At 37.9% G+C, this 12,563-nt stretch overlaps 1 protein-coding gene across 14 annotated transcripts in view; it reads left to right on the forward strand.

Annotated features, from left to right (window-relative positions):
• Positions 1-12,563, forward strand: part of CDC42BPA (CDC42 binding protein kinase alpha) — a 299,246-nt gene that overhangs the window by 214,117 nt on the left and 72,566 nt on the right. For all 14 annotated transcript variants that reach the window (XM_040263625.1, XM_040263632.1, XM_040263627.1 and 11 more), the window contains one exon: positions 2,025-2,130. In XM_040263625.1, the coding sequence (XP_040119559.1) occupies positions 2,025-2,130 (106 nt within the window). The remainder of the gene's footprint in view (positions 1-2,024; positions 2,131-12,563) is intronic.

The raw sequence follows: 12,563 nt of genomic DNA on the forward strand, positions 1-12,563 counted from the left end.
CCAGGAAAGTGGCTAAGTTGGTAAAGAATCTGCCTGCAATGCAAGGGACTGCCTGCAAAGCAGGAGACCTGGGTTCACTCCCCAGGTTGGGAAGATCCCCTGGAGAAGGAAATGGCAACCCACTCTAGTACTCTTGCCTGGGAAATTCCATGGATGGTGAGGTCTGATGGGTTATAGTCCATGCAGTTGCAAGAGTCAGACACAACTGAGCGACTAAACCACCGCCATCCATAGTAGACCCTCAGCACATGGGCTCAGACAGTAAAGAATCTGCCTGCAATGCAGTAAATGCGAGTTTGATCCCTGGATCAGGAAGATTCCCTGGAGAAAGGACTGGTAACCCAGTCTAGTATTCTTGCTTGGAGAATTCCATGGACAGAGGAGCCTGGTTGGCTACAGTCCCTGGGATCTAAGAGTTGGATATGACTGGGTAACACTTTCACTTTCTTTTTTGTTTATTTTAAGTATGGCAGAGACTTATGTTTAATGCTAATAGCAAAAAACAAAAATGGTTTCATATAGAAAAAATATTTTTGGCTGTGCTGGGTCTTCATTGCTGTGCAGACTTTTCTCTAGTTGCGGTGAGCAGAAGATACTCTCTAGTTGCAATGTGAGGGCTTCTCCTTGCAATGGCTTCTCTTGTTGCCAAGGACAGACTCTAGAGCCTTTGGACTTCAGTAGTTGCAGCACGTGGGTCCAGTAGCTGTGGCTTCCAGGTTCCAGAGCACAGGCTCAGTAGTTGTGGTGCATGGGCTCAGTTGCTCTGAAGCATGTGGGATCTTCCCAGACCAGAAATGAAATCCATGTCTCATGCATTGGCAGGCATATTCTTTACCACTGAGCCTCCAGGGAAGCCCTTTATAGAAATTTTACTCAATTTACTTTCATCTACTTATATTTGTGAAAGAATGCGTCTTTGTAGTTTTTCATATTTTTTAAGTTGTTTTTGTTGCTTCTGAATCTAGAAAGATTCTAAACATAACTGAATTTCACATTTTGATTGTAGATAATAAAGTGACACATTTGCTTGGACACAAAATGTTTATTTTCCTAGAAGTTAATCATTTAATTATAATTTAATTTATATTCAATAATTTAGTGATAAAGGGATTTTTAAGGTTACATTTTTAAATCAACCATTATTTATGTTCTTTGTTGACTTGGAAGCAATTATAGAATTATCCAGAACTACTTCACTTTGAAATTTATTTGCTGCTAACCAACTTTCTCCATCAAACTGCAGTAGAGAGAAGGCTCTTCTCTACACTTCAATTCAGTATTCAAAAACTGATTCCCCTGTCTCCCTTGCTGCTGCTGCTAAGTCACTTCAGTCGTGTCCGACTCTGTGTGACCCCATAGACAGAAGCCCACCAGGCTCCCCCATCCCTGGGATTCTCCAGGCAAGAACACTGGAGTGGATTGCCATTTCCTTCTTCAATGCATGAAAGTGAAAGGGAGGTTTTTAAAAAGTTTGTTAGAATTGTGTTTACCTCTAAGGGTTAATCAGTTCTGTCCCCCAGAACTAAACAAGTTTTTTAACATTAAATGTGTTATATGTATATGCATGTAGATTGGTAGGTACGTAGGGAATAAGGAAAGAAGGAATTAGGGAAGGATGGCCTGAGTGTGTTGAGAGAACTGTTGGTAGTATAATTCGAGTTTTCTTGAATTTTCTGTGCAGTCTAGACCTGAGTGTAGAATCATACTGTGATCCCTGTATCCTCCTTTTCCCCTTGCTTCCTTATGTTCCCATACTTCCTAGCATATACACAGCCAAATAAGGTGAGCATAATCAGATGTCTTCCTCAGATTTTCAAATGAACAACAAAATAAATGTAGGTAAGCAGACAAATCTATTTATTAATTAAAAGGAAATGATTGAGATTTCTTCGTTTTAAGGGAAAGGATCGGGATTTGGAGCAATTGAGATATAGTGGTTTTTCAGAATAGAGCATATGATACAATACCATTATTTTAGTTTTAATTCAACTCCTTTTTTTCTTGCATATTTTGAATTGTATTAGTCAAAGTGAAAGGGAAGAATTTGAAAATGAATTCAAGCAACAGTATGAACGAGAAAAAGTGTTACTAACTGAAGAAAATAAAAAACTGACAAGTGAGCTTGATAAGGTGAGTGATTCAATCTCATTTATGTTTATTGACATATGCTAGATATTCAATACTGCCATAGTAGTTGTAGATATAATTTTATATTTGATGTACATTTTTTATGTAATATTTCTCCTTATATCAAAGATTGCTTCTGTGAAAAGCCAATTTTTCATTTTACCAATCTTTACAGGAGTCTTCTGGAGAAAGGACTTGGCTTACCTTGTCTTGTTCTTTGTCCCAGTGTTTTTTGAGCCCTTGTTCTTTATTTCACTTTCCATCTCTTTCACTCTTTTCTTTCAAATTCATCACTTATAATGTCACGGCTAGCTAAGTTAGGGCCTGCCTTTGGCAAGTACAGGAACAATTAAGCCAAACTAGAGAAATTTTGACAATTCTGATCCTATTCATGATGGAGAACTGATAATAGCTAGAAATAATACCATTGGTATGTAAGAAGCCCAAGAAACCAACTCTGTCTAAACCCTACAGCACAAACAAAGGGCTGAACCATAGACTAAACCTAGATTACAAGAACTAGATTTATGAACAAAATTTCAGATACTTAAAGGAATCTTTTTCCATTTAGTATCTCAGATTTCTTAAATTGCCATCATTCTGCATTTCTTGTGTGATTTGTTAACATCTGAGAAAATCCTAATGTTAATCTGCAATTTTAATGGTTGTACTTATAAATAAGGTTTGGATAATTGTCCTTTATAATGAGTTCTAATATTTTCCAAAGTATTATGTTTAATTAGTCATTTCAACAACAGATTGAAAGACAATGGCTACATAATCACACAAAAAAGAGACTCTTCATTTTATCTTAATTTCCAACATATTCCACATTTATTTTCATTTCTCTCACTATTTTTCCCATGATTTTGTAAGCATTTAAAAATGACTTGCTTGTTTGGTTGCGAGCCACTTGCGAAAGAACTCTGTTAGTTTATTTTGTGCTTGCAAAGCTGATGCATACAAACACTGGAAAATGACCAAATACTAAGTACTATAAATTATTTTAGACTATGAATATGGTATGAACATTATTGAAGAGCTGTTAGTTATTTCCACTAAAATAAAACTAATAAGGCTTCCCTGGTGGTTCAGTGGATGAGAAATCCACCTGCCAACGCAGGGGACACAGGTTCGATCCCTGGTCCAGGAAGATTCCCCATGCTGTGGGGCAGCTAAGTGCATGCACCACAGCTAATGAGCCCACGCTCTAGAGTCCGTGAGTCACAAGTGCTGAAGCTGTGTGCTCTAGGGCCACAAGAATACCTTTGCCCTTGCTACACCAGCTGTCCCAGCTGGGAGAGAACCAAATTCCTTCTCAACACAACTTCAGCTATAGAAACCAAAAAGCAATTAGTGTGTTAATTTTGAAACTTGGATAACTAGTAGATTCTCACAGTCAGGTTTTTTAACTTCAAAAATTAAAATTAAAAATTAAATAGAAAAAACCTTATTGATATTTTCAGAAGTCTGTATTCAAAGTTTCTATTAAAGGTAACTTATTGCAAGTAAAATCACCATCTGTGCCAAGCAGTGGAAGTAAATGGTTTCCAGTGAGAAAAGATTATCATTTGTATCTTGTTTTTAAATAATTAGTTTGAGTAAAATCAAACTTATACAAAGTGTGGAAAATATTCAGCATAGAAGTTACCTATGATTTCATCAACCTGAAACAGCTATTTTACTTCTATATGTTCCTTTCCAGGTTCTGTTGGTTGGTACACATATTATTACATAATTTCAGTCATATATACATTATATTTTCTAATCTGCCTTTTCACTTAAAACATGAGCACTCTTCCATATCCTATGTAGTCTTATAATTATCATAAACCAAATATGTCAGTTCACAAATAGCAAAATCTTATTCTCAAATATGCAAAATGAGCCAATACTTAGGTAAAGTTTACTTCTTACCCTCCTAATTTACTTTATATAAATCATTTAATCCTCACAATAAATCTTTCAGGTATACCCTATTTTTCTTAGCATTTTACAGATACTGAGGCAAAAGGGAGGTTAAGCTATTCTACTAATCTCACAACTAGGGGATGGCAGAATGGGATTAGAACACAGGTAGTCTGGCTCCAGAGCGCATGCTTTTGTTTAGTAAGAATGAAAAAATTAGCTTTTTCTGACAAATACTAAACAAATCTATTTAAGACTACTTCTAACTATTGTAACATGGCAGTGCAAAAATCTGTATTTCCTCCTGTTCTTGCAAATCTCCAGCTGAAACGCCAACCACAAATCATTTGGATGGGCTGTCAAAAGCAATGGTGATCAAAAAATGATGTGTTGTGAGAATTAGTGAAGACACTACATCTGCAAAAAACATTCTCAAAAACACCTGGTATATGTTAACATCAAGAGATTGATGCGTCCTCTCAAAAAAAAGTTTCATAGTGGACACAGTTATCGAAAATAGTAATTTCAGAGTTCCCAAAGTTAACTAAAGGAAGACAAATGCAAAACATTGCTGAGTTAAATTAAAGAATGTCTAAACAAATGGAGAGAGATACTGTGTATTGTTGGACTGCAGTTCTCTAATCTGTAGATTCAAGGAAATCCCTATAAAGATTATATAGGCTTTTTTGTTAGAAGTGACAAGCTTATTGTTAAATGTATATGGGTATACAAAAAGATCAAAAATATTTCAGAGAGTGGGTATAAAAGTTGAGTTTATACTACCAAAGTTTGAAACTTGCTGTAAATCTACAGTAATCAAAAGATTACTAAAGGAAATCAACTCTGAATATTCATTGGAAGGACTGATGCTGAAACTGAAGCTCCAATACTTTGGCCACCTGCTGGAAAGAGCCAACCAATTGGAAAAGACCCTGATGCTGTGAAGGATTGAGGGCAGGAGGAGAAGGGGACGACAGAGGATGAGACGGTTGGATGGCATCACCGACTCAATGGACATGAGTTTGAGCAAGCTCTGGGTGATGGTGAAGGACAGGGAAGCCTAGTGTGCTGCTGTCCATGGGGTCGTAAAGAGTCAGACACAACTGAGCAACTGAACAACCACCTTGATATAACGAAAGAGAGTAGAGTCCAAAAATAAGATGTCCTATTTATAGTTGATTGATTTTCAGCAAAAGTGCCAAGGAAATTAAATTGGAAAAAAATGTGAGACATGATATTATAAAATTCCTAGAAGAGAACATAGGAAAAATATTCTGTGATGTAAATCATAGCAGTAGTTTCTTAGGTCTGTCTCCCAAAGCAATAGAAATAAAAGCAAAAATAAGCAAATGGTACCTAATTAAACTTAAAAGCTTTTGTACAGCAAAGAAAACCATAAATAAAATGAAAAGACAACTTGTGGACTGGGAAAGAAATATTTGCAAATGATGCAACCAGCAAGGGCTTAATTTCCAAAATATACAAAGAGCTCATATAACTCAATAACAAATACAAACCCAATCAAAAAATGGTCAGAAGAACCTAAATAGACATTTCTCCAAAGAAAATATACAGATGGCTAACAAACACATGAAAAGATGCCCATCACCACTAATTATTAAAGAAATGCAAGTGAAAACTACAATGAGATACCACCTCACACCAGTCAGAATGACCATCATCAAAGAGTCTACAAAGAATAAATGCTGGAGAGGATGTGGTGAAAGGGGACCTTCCTACAGTGTTAGTGGGAATGTAGATAGTTGCAGGCACTATGGGAAACAGGATGGAGGTTTCTTAAAAAACTAAAAATAGAATTAGCATACAATCCAGCAGTCCCACTCCTGAACATAAATCTGGAGAAACTCAAATTTGAAAAGGTAATGCACCTCAATCTTCATAGCAGTGCTATTCACAGTAGCCAAGATATGGAAGCAACCTAAATGTCCATCAACAAATGAATAGTTAAAGAAGATGTGGTATATATTGATATATATGAAACTGAATATTTTGTTTTTCTTTAGCCACTAAGTTCTGTTCAGCTCTTTGCAACCCCATGGACTGCAGCATGCCAGGCTCCTCTATTCTCTGCTGTATCACAGGTTTGCTCACATTTAAGTCCATTGAATTGGTGATGCTATTTAACCATCTCATCCTCTGCCACCCGCCTCCCCTCTTGCCCTCAATCTTTCCCAGCATCAGGGTCTTTTTCAGTGAGTTGGCTCTCCGTATCATGTGGCCAAAGTATTGGAGCTTCAGTTTCAACATCAGTCCTTACAATGAATATTCAGGGTTGATTTCCTTTAGGATTAACTGGTTTGATCTCCTTGCAGTCCAAGAGACTCTTGAGAGTCTTCTCTAGTAGCACAATTCAAAAGCATCAATTCTTCAGTGCTCAGTCTTCTTTATCGTCCAACTTTCACATCTGTACATGACTACTGGAAGAACCATAGCTTTAACTATATGGACCTTTGTCAGCAAGGTGATGTCTCTGCTTTTTAATACGCTGTCTAGGTTAGTCATAACCTTCCTTCCAAGCAGCAAGCATCTTTTAACTTCATGGCTGCAGTCACTGTCCACAGTGAAATTGGAGCCCAAGAAAATAAAATATGTCACTACTTCTACTTTTTCCCCTTCTGTTTGCCATGAAGTGATAGGACCAGAGGCCATAATCTTAGTTTTTTTACTGTTGAGTTTCAAGCCAGCTTTTTCACTCTCCTCTTTCGGCCTCATAAGAGTCTCTTTAGTTCCTCTTCACTTTGTGCGATTAGAGTGGTGTCATCTGCATATCTGAGGTTGTTGATATTTCTCCCAGCAGTCTTGATTCCAGCTTGTGATTCATCCAGCCTGGCATTTCGTGTGATGTACGATGCAGAGAAGTACATATGTAAGCTGTGCATAAATAAGATGGGTGACAATATATAGCCTTTTACTCCTTTTCCAATTTGGAACCAGTGTGTTGTGGCATGTCTAGTTCTAACTGTTGCTTCTTGACGCACATACAGGTGTCTCAAGAGACAGGTAAGGTGGTCTGTTACTCCTGTCTCTCTAAGAATTTTCCACAGTCTGTTGTGATCCACACAGTCAAAGGCTTTAGAGTAATCAATGAAACGGAAGTAGATATTTTTCTGAAATTCACCTGCTTTCTTTTGTGATCCAGTGAATGTCAGCAGTTTGATCTCTAGTTCCTCTGCCTATTCAAAACTCAGCTTATACATCTGAAAGTTCTTGGTTCACATACTGCTGAAGGATTTTGAGAATTACCTTGCTAGCATAGGAAATGAGTGCCATTGTATGGTGGTTTGAACATTCTTTGGCATTGCCTTCCTTTGGGATTGGTATGAAAACTGACCTTTTCCAATCCTGTGGCCATTGCTGAGTTTTCCAAATGTGATGACATATTGAGTGCAGCACTTTAGTAGCATCATTTTTAAGGATTTTAAATAGCTCACTGGAATTCCATCACCTCCACTAGCTTTGTTCGTAATAATGCTTTCTAAGGCCCACTTGACTTCACACTCCAGGATGTCTGGCTGGTGTTTTCTATGACCAGTGCGTTCTCTTGGCAGAATTCTGTTAGCCTTTGCCCTGCTTCATTTTGTACTCTAAGGCTAAACTTGCCAGTTACTGCAGGTATCTCTTGACTTCCTACTTTTGCATTCTAATCTCCTGATGAATAGGGCATCTTTGTGTGTGTGTGTGTGTGTGTGTGTTAGTTATAGGAGGTCTTCTAGGTCTTCATAGAATTGTTCAACTTCAGCTTCTTTGGCCTTGGTTGTAGGGGCATAGAATTGGATTACTGTGACGTTGAATGCTTTGCCTTGAGACTGCACCCGAGTACTGCATTTTGGACTCTTGTTGATTATGAGGGCCACTCCATTTCTTTTATGGGATTCTTGCCATATCATCTTAATTAAATTCACCCATTCCTATCCATTTTAGTTCACTGATTGTTAAGCTATCCATGTTCAGTCTTGCCATCTCCTACTTGACTATGTTCAATTTACCTTGATTTACAGACTTAACATTACAGGTTTCTAATATTGTACTTTACAGCACTGGGCTTTACTTTCACAGCTGAGCGTTGTTCCTACTTTGGCATACCCACTTCATTCTTTCTGGACCTGTTAGTAATTGCCCTATATCTTTTTGCCTTTTCATACTGTTCATGGGGTTCTCTAGGCAGAAATACTGGAGTGGTTTGCCATTCCTTCTCCAGTGGACCACGTTTTGTCAAAACTCTTCATTATACCCATCTTGGGTGGCCCTGCACAGCACGGCTCATAGCTTCTTTGAGCTATGCAAACCCCTTCACCACAACAAGGCTGTGATCCATGAAAGGGAATGGAATACTACTCAGCCATTAGAAAATTTGTAAATAAGTTCATTTGTATCATTTTTTAAGATTCCACATATAATTGACGTCATATGATATTTGCCTTTCTCTGTCTGTCTTACTTCACTTAGTGGTCATCTTGAGGTCCATCCATGTTGTGGCAAATGGCATTATTTCATTCTTTTTTCCTGAAATACTCAGCCATTGAACAGAATGGAATAATGTCATTTGCCACAACACGAATGAACTTAGAGATTATGTACTAAGTGAAGTTAAGTCATACAGAGAAAGACAAATATCATTTAATATCACTTATATGTGGAATCTTTAAAAAGTGATACAAATGAACTTATTTACGAAACAGAAAGTGACTCGTAGACACTGAAAGCAAACTTAGGGTTACCAGAGGGAAAAGGACAAGGGGAGGGATAAATTTGGAGTTGGGGATTAACAGATACAAACTACTATATGTAAAATATATAAACAGCAAGATTCTACTGTATAGGACAGGGAATATCAATATCTTGTAATAAGCTACAGTGGAATGGAATATGGAAAGGTTCTCGCTCTATAGATAGATATAGATTTATCTGAGTCATATTGCTGATGTGATTTCATCAGAAACTGCACAACGCTGTAAGTCAACTGTATTTCAAAAAGAAAAAACAGAACCAATAAGAGATTATATATACATACACACCCTTATATGCATACATTCAGATAATCACACACACGTATTATGTATAAAAATGTTTACTGTAAGGAATTGGCTCACTTGTTTATAATTGTTGTTTAGTTGCTAAGTTGTGTTCCAAGATCTGTAGTTTGTAAGCTGGAGAGACAGTTTAGTCCAAGTCCAAAGGGCTTAAGAACCAAGATAACCAGTGATGTAATTCTAGTCCAAAAGCTAGTGAAGGCTCCAAATCCAGGAAGAGCCACTGTTTTAGTAAGAGACCAAAGACAAGTGAAAGCACCTTGAAGGCAATCAGGCAGGAGGGGTTCCCTCTTACTCACTAGAGTCAGCCTTTTCTTCTTTTCAGGCCTTCAACTGATTGAATAGGGTCCACTCACATTAGGAAGGGTAATCTGCTTTATTCAGTCAATTGACTCAAATGTTAATCTCACCCAGAGACATCTTCAAAGATACCAGCAGAATGTGTAAGCAGATGTCTAGGTACCCTATGACCCAGTCAAGTTGACATAAATTTAACCATCCCATGACTTCTCATCTTCACAAACCTGTTAATAATTCTTCTAGAATAAATTCACCTACTTCAACCTGAGTAATCAAAAATAAACTAGCACAATATCTCTACAAACATACCAGAAAGGGAGAAAGGAATAGTGATAGCTAATGACAGAGTGAGACCATTTATCAGAAAAATGTAGCCATGAAGTAAAAATTATATTCAAATATTTTATCATGGATTTTTAAACACTTAATAAAGCAAGAAGTTTTGCTTCTGTGATAGATTAGCTTACATCATACCCACCACTACCACCTCACCAAGAACTATAAAGCTGGATGGATTAAAAAAAAATTTTTTTTTCATACAGTAGGAATACTGCCTACAGTATTCATCTGCAGGAAGGTGTTGGGAAAATAGGAAGGCAGCCTAGACTTTACTGACTCAGATCCTACAGAAAGGAGTAGAACTGAGAGATGAGCCCAGCATTCAGTGCCACTTCTCCTCTTGAGGATTTGCTGATATGAAAGCTATCGCTGAGAATCCAGGAAGTTGAGCACAGTATTCCACAGTATTATCATGAGTTTGAGAGATTAAAAACTAAATATCAGTGCAGGATCCTTGATAATCAATTCAAGCTTTCAATTAAGATCATTGAAAAGACTCCATTTTCTTAATAAGCATGAACCAAAAAGAGATGAGCCCACTCAGTGACAGAAACCCAGCCTTTAAGTAATTCAGTCCTTCATCTGTCTTTGTTTAGTTGCCTGCCAGAAGTGTAAGTAAACGCTCTCTGGAGGAAGATATTATATAGAGTCTCAGATTATCTTTAAAATTTTCATTCAGTGTGCATGGCATGCAGTAAGAAATTACAATGCATACCAAGAGAAACAACCTAATAAAATCAAGACATAAAAATATAACAGCAACCAAATACTAAGTCAGAAAATAAAAAATGAGAGGAAAACCAGTCAAACAGACCTACACAATTCCCAGTATTGGAATTTTCTCAGTTGAATTTTAAAATAACTGTATGGTATATTCAAGAAAATGAAGACATGTAGAATTTCACCAGACACCTGGAACCTTTACAAAGAAGTCAAATAAATCTTTAAGAGTAAAAAATAAAATAATTGAAACACCTAACAGAAAATTTTAACAGTAGATTGGAAAGGAGCAAAGAAAGAAAAGGGTAAATAAACTTTCCATGCTGAAGTAAAGATATATCAATACATTTTAAAGCACAGAAATATATAAAAGAGGTATATATCAAGACATAGGGGATGTGATGACAAAATTTGACAGAAAATATTTGCTTTCCCAGGAGGAGAGGAGAACGATTGTGGCAGAAGCAATATTTGCAAAGTTAATAGCCCACCATTTTCCAAAACCTATGAGAAATATTTGGCTACAAATTCAAGAAATGTCACAGACCTTAAAGGGAAATTAAATCCCTATCAGGCACACTATAGAAGAATTGCAAAAACCAGCAACTAAACCTAGACACTAAAAGCCTCTTGATGAAAGTGAAAGAGGAGAGTGAAAAAGTTGGCTTAAAGCTCAACATTCAGAAGACGAAGATCATGGCATCTGGTCCCATCACTTCATGGGAAATAGATGGGGAAAGAGTGTCAGACTTTACTTTTTTGGGCTCCAAAATCACTGCAGATGGTGACTGCAGCCATGAAATTAAAAGACGCTTACTCCTTGGAAGAAAAGTTATGACCAACCTAGATAGCATATTCAAAAGCAGAGATATTACTTTGCCAACAAAGGTCCGTCTAGTCAAGGCTATGGTTTTTCCACTGGTCATGTATGGATGTGAGAGTTGAACTGTGAAGAAAGCTGAGTGCCGAAGAATTGATGCTTTTGAAGTGTGGTGTTGGAGAAGACTCCTGAGAGTCCCTTGGACTGCAAGCAGATCCAACTGGTCCATTCTAAAGGAGATTAGTCCTGGGATTTCTTTGGAAGGAATCATGCTAAAGTTGAAACTCCAGTACTTTGGCCACCTCATGTGAAGACCTGACTCATTGGAAAAGACTTTGATGCTGGGAGGGATAGGGGGCAGGAGGAGAAGGGGACGACAGAGGATGAGATGGCTGGATGGCATCACTGACTCGATGGATGTGAGTCTGAGTGAACCCCGAGAGATGGTGATGGACAGGAGGCCTGGTGTGCTGCAGTTCATGGGGTCGCAAAGAGTCGGACATGACTGAGTGACTGAACTGAACTGAAAACCTAGACAACATATTAAAAAGCAGAGACATAACTTTGCCGACAAAGGCCTGTATAGTAAAAGCTATGGTTTTTCCAATAGTCATGTACAGATGTGAGAGTTGAACCATATAGAAGGCTGATTGAGGAAGATAACCTAGATAGCATATTGAAAAGCAGAGACATTACTTTACCAACAAAGGTCCATCTAGTCAAGGCTATGGTTTTTCCAGTGGTCATGTGTGGATGTAAGAGTTGGACTGTGAAGAAAGCTGAGCACCAAAGAACTGATGCTTTTGAACTGTGTGCTGGAGAAGACTCTTAAGAGTCCCTGGACAGTAAGGAGATCAAACCAGTCAATCCTAAAGGAAAGTAACCCTGAATATTCATTGGAAGCACTGATGCTGAAGCTGGAGCTCAAACACTTTGGCCACTTGATGTGAAGAGCCAACTCATTGGAAAAGACCCCGATGCTGGGAAAGATTGAAGGCAGGAGGAGAAGAGGACAACAGATAAGATGGTTGGATGGCATCATTGACTCAATGGGCATGAGTTTGAGCAAACTCCAGGAGATAGTAAAGGACCAGGAAGCCTGGGATGCCGCAGTCCATGGGGTTGCAAAGAGTCAGACATGACTGAGCAGCTGAACAACAACAAAGCAACCAAAGAAAATCCAAGCAGCAGCCAGAGAAGAAAGACATGTTATATTCAAAGGAGCAACAGCTAAACTTAAAGCTGTCTTTCCAACAGAAAAGAAACAGAACCCAGAAATAAAGGAATGCTGAAGGAAA

Source organism: Oryx dammah, unplaced genomic scaffold (assembly GCF_014754425.2).
Source record: "Oryx dammah isolate SB20612 unplaced genomic scaffold, SCBI_Odam_1.1 HiC_scaffold_21, whole genome shotgun sequence".
Classification (NCBI taxonomy): Eukaryota; Metazoa; Chordata; class Mammalia; order Artiodactyla; family Bovidae; genus Oryx; species Oryx dammah.